This window comes from Panthera tigris, chromosome C2, assembly GCF_018350195.1.
Source record: "Panthera tigris isolate Pti1 chromosome C2, P.tigris_Pti1_mat1.1, whole genome shotgun sequence".
Taxonomy (NCBI): domain Eukaryota; kingdom Metazoa; phylum Chordata; class Mammalia; order Carnivora; family Felidae; genus Panthera; species Panthera tigris.
Window position 1 is genome coordinate 123,429,288 of NC_056668.1, and position 16,121 is coordinate 123,445,408.

At 36.2% G+C, this 16,121-nt stretch overlaps 1 protein-coding gene across 8 annotated transcripts in view; it reads left to right on the forward strand.

The window, feature by feature from the left end:
* PIK3CB (phosphatidylinositol-4,5-bisphosphate 3-kinase catalytic subunit beta) overlaps positions 1–16,121 on the forward strand; it is a 175,761-nt gene that overhangs the window by 93,609 nt on the left and 66,031 nt on the right. For all 8 annotated transcript variants that reach the window (XM_042998513.1, XM_042998518.1, XM_042998519.1 and 5 more), the window contains 3 exons: positions 3,121–3,300; positions 6,384–6,554; positions 7,947–8,024. In XM_042998513.1, coding sequence (XP_042854447.1) covers positions 3,121–3,300; positions 6,384–6,554; positions 7,947–8,024 — 429 coding nt within the window. The remainder of the gene's footprint in view (positions 1–3,120; positions 3,301–6,383; positions 6,555–7,946; positions 8,025–16,121) is intronic.

Genomic DNA, 16,121 nt, shown 5'->3' on the forward strand with positions numbered 1-16,121 from the left:
AGTTTTGTTTTGCTTGGTTTTTATCCTCAAGTTCCAGTCAGTGTTCACGTTTCCTCAATTGTCTCACACACACACACACACACACACACACACACACACACACACACACAGCATATCAACTTCATTATTGCTGTTATATGAAATAATGTTGATTTACGTATTTCTATTGGATGTATGCCTAGAAACAGAACTGGTAAGTCATAGGTGTATGTGTGTAATCAGTTTTTAATAGATACTGCAAAATAATTTTCCATATTTATATTCCTACCAGTAATATTTTGAGAGTTTAGTGTCTCCACATCTTTGCTAATACTTGATATTGTCACATTTAAAAACTCTTTTAAAATTTGTCATGTTCTTTTTCATTGAGTTTCAAATTTCACTTAATTATGTTTTATTTCTTGGAGTTCTGTTTGATTCTTCTTCAGATATATTTGCTCTTTATTCATTTTCAAACCGTCTTTAATTCTTGAAACATACCAACCATATTTATTTTATTTTCTAAGTATTACTTCCAGTATCTGCAGTTTTTCAAGCCCAGTTCTGATTTCTGGTCTTTTCTGTAGCTTCTTGCTATCTGATAATGAGAGTGTTCTCCAGTTTTGTGTTTCTCAGTGTATGAAATAGAGGGTAAATGGGAATCATAGAATAATTTTATGATGTATTAAGCTGCTTAGGCATTATCCAGATGTGTGCTATATAATACAGTAATCAGTAGCCACATGTGTATATTTAATTTTAAATTTAAGTTAATCAAGTAAAATTAAAATTCATTTCTTTTCATAGCCATATATCAAGTTCTCAAGAGCCACTGTGGCTAGTGACTTTTATTGGATAGCACAGAATAGAATATATCTATTATTAAAGAGTTTTTTTGGGTAGCATTGCTTTAGACAGTTCTGACCATTTGTAGTATGTTAAAAAAGAGTATCATATCTCTTTGTGACTCTCTTTTTAAAGTTAAAAAAAAATTTTTTTTTTTTATTTTTGAGAGAGAGGGTGGGTGAGGGGCAGAGAGAGAGAGAGAGAGACCCAGAATCCAAAGCAGGCTCCAGGCTCTGAGCTGTCATCACAGAGCCCGATGTGACTCTTTTTTTTAAAGATAGATTGCTTTTAAGCTAGATGAAGGTTAGTTTTAAGGTAGATAGTGCAAGGGGATTAAATAAGAAGTTATATTTCTCTTTAGGATAAACATGAAGCATTGCTGAAGTAGAAGAGTATTACTGGAAATGGGGAGGTGAACAGTTGGCAACCCATTAGAATGTAAGATCATTGGTATCTTAGTGGGAAGTCAGGTGAGGGAGGAAAGTGGAATCATGAGTCCTCATATGACTCTGTGGATCCTAGCTCATGTGCTTTGATGCCTATAGTAATAACTCATATAGAAAATTCAGGAGAAAAGGGGTAAAAATACTAGAGAAAATAGATTGGAATACCCAGTAAGTTCATATTTAAAAAGTTGGAATTTTAGGTACCTTGTGGAAAAGGGAGATGACTTAACTTGTTAGAAATATTGTAGAATCCATCTCTGGTCAGTACAGGGAATTCTCTAACAATCACATTTGTCCAGAGTAGCAGTTAGCTGCCTTTGGAGATGGTGAATTTTCTTATATCCTTTGGTATGTGATCATGTGGTGTGAAATTATTTTGCTAGCTTTTGAGAATTTCCAGGTGTTATTAGATAACCTTTACTGTCTGTACCTTTGGGATTTATGATGAGCAGTTTTGATAATATCCAGTCCCTACTGTATCTTCATTTTTCATTAATTAAAATTTCTTTTGTTTCTTTTTATATGTTATAAAATTGGACAGAACTGTTCATTTAAGTTTAATTATTGTAAAGTATACATCTCTTGTTACCAGTGACAACATAAAATTCTCAGTTTAACTAAATTTGAACAACTGCAGGTTTTTGGTGTCATTTTTAAAGAAAGATATTTGGGAAATGCGTTTGATAAACTTTCTAATGATAAACTTTAGTTAAATATTAGTGTGACCTGTGGGATCTGTGGTACTTTGTGTAGTGTAAGACGACTTGCAGACCATCAACTCTTAACAAATTTGATGGGACACGTTTTAAAAATTATTTATTTATTTTTTATTTTATTTTTTTTAATTTTTAAGTAATCTCTGCATCCAATGTAAGGCTTGAACTCAGAACCCCAAAATCAAGAGTCGCATGCTGTGCTGACTGAGCCAGCCAGGTGCCCCTGGACACATTATATTTAGAAAACAGGAGGGGCGCCTGGTTGGCCCAGTTGGTTAAGCATCTGACTTCGGCTCAGGTCATGATCTTGAAGTTTGGAAGTTTGACCCCTACTTTGGGCTCTGTGCTGACTGCTCAGAGTCTGGAGCCTGCTTCAGATTCTGTGTCTCCCCCTCTGCCCCTCCCCTGCTCATATTCATTCTCTCTCTCTCTCTCTCTCTCTCTCTCTCTCAAATAAATAAACATTAAAAAAATCCTTATAGAAAACATGAGGGGTGCCTTGATGGCTCAGTTGGTTAAGGCCAACTTTGGCTCAGGTCATGGTCTCGTGGTTCGTGGGTTCAAACCCTGCGTTGGGCTTTGTGCTGAGTGCTCAGAGCCCGGAGCCTGCTTCAGATTCTGTGTGTGTCTCTGCCTCTCTCCCGCTCACACTGTCTCTCTGTCTCTCTCTGTCTCTGTCTCTCTCTCAAAAATAAACAAACATTAAAAAAACTTAAAAGAGGGGCGCCTGGGTGGCTCAGTCGGTTAAGCGACCGACTTCGGCTCAGGTCATGATCTCGCGGTCCGTGAGTTCGAGCCCCGCGTCGGGCTCTGTGCTGACTGCTCAGAGCCTGGAGCCTGTTTCAGATTCTGTGTCTCCCTCTCTCTCTGACCCTCCCCCGTTCATGCTCTGTCTCTCTCTGTCTGAAAAATAAATAAACGTTAAAAAAATTAAAAAAAAAAAATTAAAAGAGAAAATAGGAAGATGTACTGGAATGTTAAATGTGAAGGATATACTTATGTAACATTAGATATATACACATATGTGGCTATTATGTATGGCTATATCCAATGTAGTAGTAAGTACAAATGTGAAGAGTGATTTTTTTCAGCACAAGTATAAAATTGTTCCTTTTTTCTACTCCCCTTTTTAGGATGTGTTTAGCTTTCAAATATCTCCTAATATGAATCCTATCAAAATAAATGAACTGGCAATCCAAAAACGTTTGACTATTCATGGGAAAGAAGATGAAGTTAGCCCGTATGACTATGTGTTACAAGTCAGTGGGCGAGTAGAATATGTGTTTGGTGATCACCCACTAATTCAGTTCCAGGTATGTATATTCACCGTCAGTTTACCAGAGATGTGTGTGTGTGTGTGTGTGTGTGTGTGTGTGTGTGTGCGCGCGCGCGCATTTAATAATTTAAATTTCTGATAAAAATGTGTTGTCACATTTAGAGTATTTAGAACCTATAGAAAATTATACAGAATTAAATAATAGATATTCATAATCCTACCTACCTCTGAGATAACCATTGTTAACATTTTGGCATGTTTTTGTCATTTTACTTAAAGTTATAAATATTTTTGGTATAATGATTGTATGTTTAATGTTTGTTTCTAAATGTTTGCTTTCTACTTTTTTGGTTGTTTCAGTGTTATATCATAGTTTCCTGTAGCATTATGAATTCTTAATAAAATTTGCTATAGCTGCCTACTTTTTTATCATGTAAACATAATGATTTGTTATTTTTTTAAAAGAAAGGCTTAAAACATTTTTTTAATGTTTATTTTTGAGAGAGAGAGAGAGAGACAAAGTGTGAGTGGGGGAGGGGTAGAGAGAGTGGGAGACAGAGAATCTGAAGCAGGCTCCCAGCTCTGAGCTGTCAGCAGAGAGCCTGATGTGGGGCTCGAACTCACGAACTGTGAGATCATAACTTAAGCTAAAGTCGGAATTTTAGCTGACTGAGCCACCCAGAAACCCCAACATGATGATTTAGATAGAAAATATTCTGCGGGAAGTAAAAAACAAGATATTTTGATTAAATGGTCACTACATAAATTGTATAAAAACTTATAAGTTTTCATTGTGAATAGAAAAATTTTCAGTTTCTTTTATAGGTTATATATATATTTATATATATAATTACTATATGTATAATATGTAAAATTGCCCTCCCCTCCCTTATTTGTTTCTTCCACATATGGTAGGAATTTTGTAAGGGTTAGGTCTGGACATCCTCAAAAGACTTCCTCTGTGTTTGACATTCCTATTTCCATGCAATCATGAATTGACTTATAGTGCCTCAGATTGTTTGTCGAACAAAATGAAGTTTAAATAAGATGAAAGCAGTGCAGTACTCCTCCCCGACCACTGTCCTTTTAAAGGATAGAATCATGGCTTTGACTTCAAGGAACTTGAAGATATTTTTGTTGCAATTGAATTTGGAGACTAAAAAATGGTCATTACATAAAGAATAATGCTAAATGCCAAGTTAGGGGTAAATAGTAATAGGATTTTATAAAGATATGTGTTTATTCTTATTTGTGATTTTTATTGTTTTGTTTTAAGCAAGAGGGATAGAGACATGCTAAACATTAAGTGATGTCTGTTTGAGAATAAGGAGCTGTGATATATTAGTGGCTAATAGAGGATTTTACACCTTTCTTTTCAGATTTTTAGCATGGCCCTCAATTCTTGTGGTTTAGTAGGTAGAAGGTCTAGAAGCCGTTATAACTTCTCTGCTTTGAGAGCTATGGCATTCTAACAGTCAACACTTGAACTCTAGCCCATGAGACGAAGAAGGAAGATGAAAAGTATTTGGTGGTAGCATAGGAGTGTTGACTTCTTTATGTTTTGCCATCCTTTAAGTAGCCTTCTGCTTCTTTAACACTTTTTTAAAAACTTTAATTAGTGGAGGGTATATTGTTCTATTCAAACTAGGATTTGTTATAAAGAGAAACAAAGGCTTGTATACATTTTTGTACAGGGTCATAGTGAAAGAGAAAATATACCATGTACTCAAAGGAATGTGAAGGAGTGGAATGATACATATTTCATAGTGAAAAATTTTTTATTGAATATATTTAGCACAATATCATCTAACTGCCAATTACAGACAATTCTGGAATTTTTTTAATTTCAAAAAATTGTATTTCTTGGTTCTGAATTGAATACAATATGTTGAATCACACTTTGTCTGTATATGAAATTTATTCTTCTGAGGAATACATTAGGTTTCTTTCTCTTCAGCTTGTTAGGAATCTTGGTAATGTGAATAACCACTCCTTTTCTTTCTTTTTTTTTTCTTTTCTTTTATTAAAACAAAAAAATTTTTAAATGTTTATTTTTGAGAGAGACAAAGCGTGAGCCGGGGAGGGGCAGAGAGAAGGGAAACACAGAAATCCAAAGCAGGCTCCAGGCTCCAGGCTCCCAGCTGCCAGCACAGAGCCTGGTGCAGAACTTGAACCCACGAACCGTGAGATCATGACTTGAGCCGAAGTCGGACGCTTAACTGACTGAGCCACCTAGGCACCCCTCCTTTTCTTATATGCCTTTGGAGAGTCATCCTGGTCTCATTGAAATAAAACAAAGCATCAAGCTCAGATGACCAGTATGTTTTTAAAAGGAAGATAGTAATGGTTGTCTGGAGCCCTGTGCTGTAAAGGTACCAGGCTTCCCTCAGGGATCCATCGGAAAGTCTAAGTTGACTACCTCAGGATGTGAAGAAATGGCCACATGTATACTACATGTTCACTTGTCCTGACTGATTGGTCAAAGCTTGCACTGTGATATCACGATCTCTCCCGATCAAGTCCCACCCCTAGAAAGGTGAGCCGATAGGTCAAACTGTCCTGTATTAAGCACAAAGAAAAGGCAAAACATCTACACTGAGGTACATGTTTCTTCGGGGTTTAGCAAACAAACAAACAAACAAACAAAAAAGATAGATTTAAAGATACCAGGTATAAAGATGCCAGGAATGTAACTCAGCTCTTCTGTTTTTCCTTTCATGTATTAAAAAGAGGAAAATATCTTTTATAGGGTTGTTAGGAAAATTAGTTATAAATAATCTTATGTTCTTAGGTGTTCAATTAATGGTAGCTATTTTATGTTGTGATTTTAATTTCTCATATTCTTGATGTTGAGTTAAGATATATTTTTACAGTACATTTGATATAGTGGTGTTCATCTTAATTTTATTCTTCTATCAATTTACGTTTTTGTTTGTTTTTGTTAAGTAGGCTCCACACTGGGTGATGGGTGGGTGTGGCAGGGCTTGAACTCACAACCCTGAAATCAAGGCCTGAGCAGAGATCAAGATTTGGACTGTTAACTGACTGAGCCACCCAGGTACCCCTTGATTTAAGTATTTGCTTGAAAATCCTTACCTTATTCTTTCCTTGCCACTGTAGTATATCCGGAACTGTGTAATGAATAGGACCTTGCCTCATTTTATGCTTGTGGAATGTTGCAAGATCAAGAAGATGTATGAACAGGAAATGATTGCCATAGAAGCTGCCATAAATAGAAATTCATCAAACCTTCCTCTTCCTTTACCACCAAAGAAAATGCGAATTATTTCTGTAAGTTTCATGTGTGAACTTTTGGTAACCCCCAAAAGCATGTGATTTTGTTTTAGGTTATGTGCTTCAGCCTCACACATATTTTCTCTATTGATTTTTCCTTCTGTGAAAATCAATGCAGATTTGACAAAGATCAATTACCATTTATTGGTAATTTTCTCTTTCTTTCTTTCTTTCTTTCTTTCTTTCTTTCTTTCTTTCTTCTTTTTCTCTTTCTTTCTTTCTTTCTTTCTTTCTTTCTTTCTTTCTTTGTAATTATCTTTCTAACTACTATCCTTTTTCCTCAGCGCAAGCTGCATATAAATATAAATATGTTATTTCTGGTTTTGGTGTTCTTTTGGTGCCACAGAAAAATGTCACCAAATTAAAAATTTCTTGAGATTACAGCTAAACATAGACTTCAGGGAGCAATTTGAGACTTTCTAGTAGAAAAGTTAGACGTGCAGAAATAGTTGGTTTACTGGTATAGTTCATTTCTATCAGCTTAGCTATGAGAGTGTTTTTGGTATAACTTGCCGCCTTCTTACTGAATACTTGTAGAATTTAAATATATCAAAAATACCATCTTTTCCAGAATGTAATATATTTATATAAAGCAAATCTTAAATTTCTGTTTATCAATTGGAACAGTTAACATTTTTCAATAGTTATTCAGTTTTAACAGATTGTATATTTAATTTCTCTTGTTGAGGATTAAGATATTAACTGTATATTTAAATGGTCAATTTAAAAAAAAAATTTTTGTTTAACGTTTATTTATTTTTGAGAGAGAGAGAGCGTGAAGAGGAGAGGGAGACACAGAATGTGAAGCAGGCTCCAGGCTCTGAGCTGTCACCACAGAGCCCGACGCGGGGCTTGAACTCACAAATGGCGAGATCATGACCGGAGCCAGAGTCGGTCACCCAGCTGACTGAGCCATCCGGGTGCCCCAAATGATCAATTCTTAAATTGTTTTTAATGTTGATTTTTGAGAGAGGGAGAGAGACTGAGAGTGGGGGAGGGGCAGAGAGAGAGGGATACAGAGGATCCAAAGTGGGCTCTCTCCTGACAACAGAGCCTGATGTGGGGCTAAGACCCACGAACTGTGAGCCGAAGTTGGACAGGCACCCCTAAATGGTCAATTCTTAATTCATCCAAAGCTTTAATATTATTTGTTTATGGTGCTTAATATAGTCACTTTCTTAACAGTATTGAAATGCTGCCAGTGTTTTGCCTAAGAACAAAGTGCTAACGGTTGTGGTGCTTATTTTAGTACATGTGACTTTCAGTTGTTAGTTCAGAGGTCTATTTTTGTTATTTTGTCAATGGACATGAGAACAGGTAAGATGATTTCATTGCTAGCATAGAATATTTATTTCCTTAATTAAAATACTCTATTTCATTCTTTTGCAGCATGTTTGGGAAAATAACAACCCTTTCCAAATTGTCTTGGTTAAGGGAAATAAACTTAACACAGAAGAAAGTGTAAAAGTGAGTACTTGTTAAGATTTGAGTGTTTTTTTAATCTGCTGCATTGTTTGAATAATTTACTGATACACATAAGGAATCTCACATTGGAGATTAAATTTTAGGTATATTGGTCAATTGCACAGGATAAAATATGGCGACTTAATGTAAGACAATTAAGAATTTTTGTCTTAAAGTATTCTTTGAATAGTTGGAGATGTACTGGATAAAGTGACATTTTCCCCTGATGTATTATGTAAAAGAACTTGCTTTAGATCAGGAATTCAGGTACAGTTTACGACAAAACTATAGGTCCCAGGTTCCTATGCAAGCTTAACTCTCCTTTGTCAGCCTTGTTAGAGCTGCACCCAGCCTCCTTTTTCAGCCCCCCTTTTTTTTTCTTTTAAACTTGCTGAACACAGAGAAAATGTAATACCATTTCCTGGAAGAAAATAGATGACTACATTGTGGACCACAAGTTGTTAACACATGGAGATTTATTGCATAACCCCATACAATTAAGTAAAGACTTAACAAGGCATTTTGTCTTAAAGTGTAAAGCATGCATTTTCCCCTATTTTGCTTGGCAGGAAATTAAGTGAATAGTTTTGTGATCCAAGAAAGAGATTCACTTAGTTTGAGATGTTTGCTGGCATGAGGACATATTCAGGAGCATCTTGCCAAAGATTACCAGTGACTTGCTTTTATAAATGGACTTTAAAGATCCTTTAGTTAGCTGTCATTAAAATAGGGCTTTTTTTTGCTTTTACATTCTCAGCTAGGTTTTAATTTTTAATGAGTGTGTTTATGACCAGTTGGCCTTTGTTTTCTGTTTTAGTGGTAATTGTTTTTTCTTTTATTTAAACTTTCCTTATTAATTTGTGTCCAGTTGCAAAAGTAGAACATGATTGTTGCAACAGGTAAAAAAATTTAAATGCCAGTCATGAAAACAGTTATTGATCTTTTTTCCCCAAATTGACTTGAGAAGCCTTCCTCCTATTAATTTTCTGAATAAGTTTATATAGAATTGGTATTATTTCTTCTTTAAATGTTTGGTAAGATTTACTCCAAGCCATCTGACCCTAGAGTTTTCTTTGTGGGAAGGTTTTTAATTAGGAATTTAATATCTTTAATGGATATATAGTCATATTTTTATTTCTTTTGTGTCAATTTTGATAATTTTTGTTTTCTGAAGTATTTAAGTTGTTAAATTATTACGTTCATAATAGCCCGTTAAATTAGTTTTCTATTGCTGTTTAGCAAATTACCACAAACCTAGCAGCTTGAATATGTATTTATTAGCTTGTATATCTGTCAGTCAGAAGTCTAGGTGTGGTGTGACTGGGTTTTCTGCTTATGGTTTTACAAGGTTGAAATCCAGGTGTTAGGTCGTATTTCTTCTGAAGACTCTAGAGAAGAATTTGCTTCCAGGGTGATTCAAGTTATTGGTCAAATTCAGTTCCTGGAAGTTGTAGAACTGAGGTCCTCATTGCCTTGCTGGGTCTTGGCAGGGGATTGACTGGGGATTGCTCTTAGTTAATAGAGGCATCTTTCAAGCCTGGCTCTGTGGCTCTATTTTTAACTCTATAGAAATGGAGAATTTGTCAAGCATCACATTCTTCCCACATTTTGAATCTCTTGCGGGGAAGAGCCTGGTCCTTTTTTGATGGCTCACCAATATCTCCCTTCTTCAAAGTTAGCTATGTCAAATAGTATAACCTAATCACAGGAGCGAATCCATTATATTCACAGACCCAGAGATCCTATGGGGCACATGATTCTCTACAGTTTGTAGTGAAAATCCTAGGTGTTCAGTGAAGATTCACTATTCTCCCTGGCTGGCACTTGAATATCTTTTGACCTTTTTTTTTTCAAATTTTATTTTTTATTTGTTAAAATTTACATCCAAATTAGTTAGCTTATAGTGAAGCAATGATTTCAGGAGTAGATTCCTTAATGCCCCTTACCCATTTAGCCCATCCCCCCTCCCACAATCCCTCCCATAACCCTCAGTTTGTTCTCCATATTTATGAGTCTCTTCTGTTTTGTTCCCCTCCCTGTTTTTATATTATTTTTGTTTCCCTTCCCTTATGTTCATCTGTTTTGTCTCTTAAAGTCCTCATGTGAGTGAAGTCTGTCTTTTGACCTTTTAAGTGTGCTTAGAATTCTGTAGCATAAAGCTTTCTGATCAGTCTTTTCCTAGCCTTGTGGTGTTTCACTTTTCAGGTATGCATATTCATATTCAGTGCTGTCCCAAATCTAGAAGATGACACTAGTGCACACAGAGCTCAAGAAGCCCTCTGGTTATAGCTCTAGCGGGAAAGAGGTCTTCTAACTCTGAGAGAGAGTGAGGATCTCCCCACTTTTCCCCTCTATTATTTGTTTCTTGTTGTTTTCTCTGTTCTCATTTGCCCCAGTTTCTAACAAGTTCTGTGGCATTAGTAGCAGTGGTGGCAGTGGTAGTGGCAGCAGCAACAGCAGTGGGGACAGGCTAAAATGCAGAGTTGAACCTTCCTCTATGTTTAGAAGAGTTGTAGTATCAGGAGAATGGGGCAGATCCTCACTGGCTTTTTTGTTTTCCTTTCTCCTTTTCTCTTGTGCTATTTGGCATAGTTCTAGGAAGTGTGGGTGAATAAGGCCTCAGCTTTCTGGCTGGGTGATTAAAAAAAGGGGAGCCCCAGGCAACCAAAAAGTACTTGGATGATTGGAGAGTGGGAGGAGCTTAGGAGAGCAACCCCTTTAAGCTGTTTATGCTTACAGGTTTATTCCTAAACTGTACATATGTGGATCTGAGTCTTAACTGCCAACACACTTTGAGAAATGAACTATAGCATAAACTACCACCCAGGTCTCAGTCTGGTCACTGTATGCTGCACACATAGGACAGATCCAATAGCTCTGTAAATAATTTGACTGAATTGGTATTAGAACCATAGCTTCAAGGGGCTTGTTGCACCATGGAGTCTGAACCTAATCATTGTCTGCTAAAATATATTAACATTTTCTGTAAGATATAAACAAAACCTGGAGTCCCATAACATAGTGGTCAGAATGGTCTGGGATGCAATTTAAAATTAATTGGCATATGAAGAACTAGGATGATATCAAGTTGTGTGCATGATGATAATCAACAGGTGTCAGTGCTGAGATGACATAGATGTTAAGTCACTTATAAAAATGCTGCAAGTAAGGGCAAACACAATTGAATGGAATGGAAAAGTGGAAAGTCTCAGCCAAGAAATAGAAGATAAAATAGGTACCGTTTGGAAAATTTAGAACTGAAAAATACAGTAACTTATAATTTATAAAGTCATTGAATGGACTCAGTGGTAGAAATGTAATGAGAAGGGAAAGTCAGTGATTTGAAGATTAATAAAAATAATTTTCATTTTGAACAAAATAGAGAAAAATGAGGGAGAAAAAACTCTTTATAGCCTCATATACCGTGCAGCAATATCAGAAAGTCAAACAGTATCAGAAGGTTGAACATCAGAAGGTAATCTGAATTTCAGAAAGAAAAAGAATATAGTTCAGAAAAACTTTTTAAAGAAATTCTCACTGGGAGCTTTCCAAAGTTGGTAAAAGACATAACAGATTCAAGAAACTCAAATGAGCCAGAAATTGGATAAACACAGAATTTTAAGTTTAGGTACATCTGATATCACACTTATTAGTCCAATATCCTAACACTGCCCGGACTAGTTATGTGGTTCTCAGCTCTCTTATATTTAGACTATTAAAATATATGATCAGAGGCACCTGGGTGGCTCAGTTGGTTACGCGTCCTACTTCGGCTCAGGTCATGATCTCACAGTTCGTGGATTCAGGCCCTGCATCGGGCTCTGTGCTGACAGCTCAGAGCCTGGAGCCTGCTGTGAATTCTATGTTTCCCTCTCTCTCTGCCCTTACCCTATTCTCACTCTGTCTCTACCTCTCAAAAATAAGTAAACATTAAAAAAAAAATTTTAAATAGGGCACGTGGGTGGCTCAGCTGGTTAAGCATCCAACTTAAACTCAGGTCATGATCTCACGGTTTGTGAGTTTGAGCTCCGTGTCGGGCTCTGTGCTGACAGCTCAGAGCCTGGAGCCTGCTTCTAATTCTGTGTCTCCCTCTTTCTCTGCCCTTCCCCCACTCATGCTCTCAAAAATGAATAAACATTAAAAAAAAATTTTTTTTTAAAAACCATAAAATATATATAACCTGAAGAAAGAAACTACCTTAACGTTTTTCTCTTTTCATTTCAGTGCCAGGAACACTAAATAAATACTTGTGCTATGAATTAATACATTTTAATGTAACGATCTCTAACATCTTCATTTTCTTAAAGGTAGCATAACATTCCTTCCAAAAGCCAGAACAGATCTGCTTTACAAAGTGATGCACTCCATGAAACTATGGGAATTTCAGACTATTCATATCACTGACATTTTTTTGTGGCTAGTATGTACAGGCAGAAAGTAGTAGATTTTGGCCATTATTACTGAACAAGAAGGAAATTAGGTACAGTGTTGGGAAAAGTTTCATGTCTTGCCCAACACAGAAACATGTTTAATTGTTGAGTTCAGGAATGTAGTCTATCCTCCTTGCTGTAGCAGAGTGGGGAAGTTCTCTGCATGCTAAAGCCTACCTTCTCTTGCTCTCCGCATGTTTTGGGGCTTGTGCAAAAAGGGTTTCCTTGGAAGTTTACTGAAGTTGGACAATAAAACATGACTGTATTAAGCATGATGGTGCTCCAAAATTCTTTACTTTTCAAACCTTGAAGATGATTCAGACCAAGGATCAGGAAATGGGACAATTTTGACAAAATTCCATTTGATACAAGTTCAGAGTATAGTTTTTCATGTCTGCTATCATGGGAGATTCTAAGTTCCGAAAACACGTGGGGTTTTTTTGTTTTGTTTAATTTTAAGTGTAGGTCATTTTTAGTACTCTTGTTTGTTGTTTTTAAATTTTTTCTTTTTTAACATTTATTCATTTTTGAGAGACAGGGAGAGACAGAGCATGAACAGGGTAGGGGCACAGAGAGAGGGAGACTCTGAGCTGTCAACACAGAGCCCGATACAGGCCTCGAACCCATGAACCGTGAGATCGTGACATGAGCCACACAGGCGTCCCTCTTGTTCGTTTTTAACCAGGTATCAACTTGAATCATTTTAGTGAATTACTAGATTTCTCAAGTAGATATAATCTTAATGACTTGGTCTTAAATCACACTTTGACTAATTATAATTAGATAATGAGTAATATTTCAACACTTTTTCAGAATATGCTGGGTCTCTTTTTTTATTATTACCATGTCTTGGTTAGAGTCTTTATTATTATTTTTTTCTAGATCATACACTTTGCTATTCTTGTTTATAGTTAGTACAGAACTTTTCAAGTTCATTATACTTGCGTTTTTTTACCTTTATATCCAGCTGATCCATAGTTTTACTTCATTCCTTATATCTCAATTCTGTTAGAAGTTGGTTGATGGAATTATAACTAGCAGTTTTTGTTTTGGTTCTTTCAATACTAGCTAACATTTATTAAGTAATTATGTAGTGGACTCCTATATGTTTTTATTCTCAAAAATTGTCAAAACCAAGAGATGCTAACATTTTTCCAGTTCAGCAATTTATTGTAAGTAGCTGGTTTTTATCACAAAAACGTTGAGAAACATTTATTTCTTTATAGTCTACTTGTTATTTTTTGAATAAACTATTTCATATGTAAAAGGTAATAGAATTCATAAGACTTATAACTGTTCAGGGTCACCGAAAGTAAGAACTGAATGTCACTTTTATCCTGAAATTCCTACCTTACATCCTATCATACAAAAGATACAGAATGTGTTTTTTGTTTTTTTGTTTTTGTTTTTAAATTTTTTTTAACGTTTATTTATTTTTGAGACAGAGAGAGACAGAGCATGAACAGGGGAGAGGCAGAGAGAGAGGGAGACACAAAATCCAAAGCAGGCTCCAGGCTCTGAGCGGTCAGCACAGAGCCCAACGTGGGGCTCGAACTCACGGACCGCGAGATCATGACCTGAGCCGAAGTCAGACGCTTAACCGACTGAGCCACCCAGGCGCCCCCAGAATGTGTTTTTTGTATGTTTTGTTTTACTTATGATTTATTGAATCTTCACAAATGTAAGAGCTAAGTGTACATGTACTTGATCTGTCTCCATTTCTCTTTCTCTCAGCACGCGCGCACACACACACGCATGCACACAAACCCTATACAAAATTTTGACTTTTTAAAAAATAATTGAGAATATTTAATAGTCAAAAGTCAGGAGCAAGATTCACGGTAAGTATGTATTATAGTAAGATCCTCTGTAACTGCTTGATGTTGGATTACATATTTTGCTTTCTTGTAGTATACCTCATGGTCAAAGCAAAGAAAACATGATCAGTTGTAATATTCAGATTCTCTTAAGATAAACTAGTCATTCATGTGTTTGTAGCTCATCCTGATACTATTGTAAATTGAGAGATATTTGTGGCTCCTTATGAAGGAAACACAGTGGGAAGTAAAGTGGGCATCAACACTCATGCCAGCATCTTTACAGTAGGTAAAATAACGTTTCACATATCTTTCTTCTATAGAATCTTTCACTGGGTAGATTTAAAATATAATATTAAGTACAATTGAGGAAAAGTTATTCTGTAAGAGACAAAAGTAATTCACTCTCAGTTTTATACTCAACCATGTGATGGTTTATGTTTAATTGAATGGTAATAATTTGAACTTCCCAGAGAAATAAATGTACTGTGTGTCTTTCAGGAAATTCTGAATGCATATTTTTTCCCCAGATTGGGTTTTGGGTAAGGTTTAGGCAGCAAATACTTTGTTGTGCCTATGTAAGGTCAGATATAGATATGAAATCCAAGCATAAATACTTTGATCATCAGGTGAGCCTATAGTGGAATTAAAGTAGTCTTAGGGACATGACGTTCATAAGCAGGGTTCATGTGTGAATAGATGAAAACCCCCACCCTACCCCCACCTACGTCTTTACATGGAGATTTGTGGAGGATCTGGTGCAAATGAAATAACCTGCATTTTTCTGGAAGAAAAATACTCTTTAACCCCTTTACTTCATCCCAGCATATTTGCCATCTTCAATCTTCCCCACCCACGTGACTTCATAATTTAGTAACAGTGATCTGACTTCATAATTTTTTAACAGTGATCTATCTATATTTGGTGAGTTTTGGATTCCTTTTTTTATTAGCTACATAATTTGATCTTCCTCATTACTTGCTTTCCTTATCTCATAAATAATAATGGACTAGTATTTCATTGTTCTAATGTTCTATAACTTCTCAATAGAATAGGTTGACCAACAGGAGGTATCCATCACAGCATGTCATCTTTAGGTAGCAGAAACCTGATAAAAAAGGGAGCTTAAATAAGGGCTTTAAAATTTTTAATATTTTTATTGATTGTGAGGAAGGCTCATCTTATAGAAGAGTAAATGGCTATGCAGGTTTTCAGCAGTTAAAGTAATGGTAAGAAATGTTCTTGCAGTGATGAAACAATAATTTTACATTTGAGACTGGTTAGTCATGGTGCTGGTTGGCCCAAAAACATGTAGTATGGAGAGGAGACAAGTGATTAGGTTTATTCAGGGTATGGACCTCAGTTGTGTGTGACAGAGGGAGAGACCGGCATTGGCAGAGAGTTTTGGGGAAGGCAAAGGCGGACAAATCTGATGGGGAAAGAAGGGGAGGTGTCGGTCATTGAAATGAGGCTAAAAATGGGCAAGGGGATTTTCCTGTGGGAGTGTCAGAGTGAGTTAGAAGGAGAAGTGGTAGAAAGTGAGATGTAGCAATTAGTGATTTGGAGTTGCTACGGTGTGGGAAAGTCAAATTCTGCATGTGATTGGGTTTGTGGGGCAGAGGGGAAGGAGAGGAAGTACTGTGGAGATTTTGAGGTCAGGAAACTCGGAGGTCAGATGGATTGATTGCTTTAGGCATGTGGGCCCTGCCTCAACACCTCTTATAGTTTTTTTTCCCTCTCATTTGGATTTTTCACATCTTGGAAAACAATTACTGATATGCTCTTTGTAAGAAAATTGAAAAACTGTACCTCCTTTGCTTATTATTCTTAAGCCTTTGCCTGTAGCCTAGGTA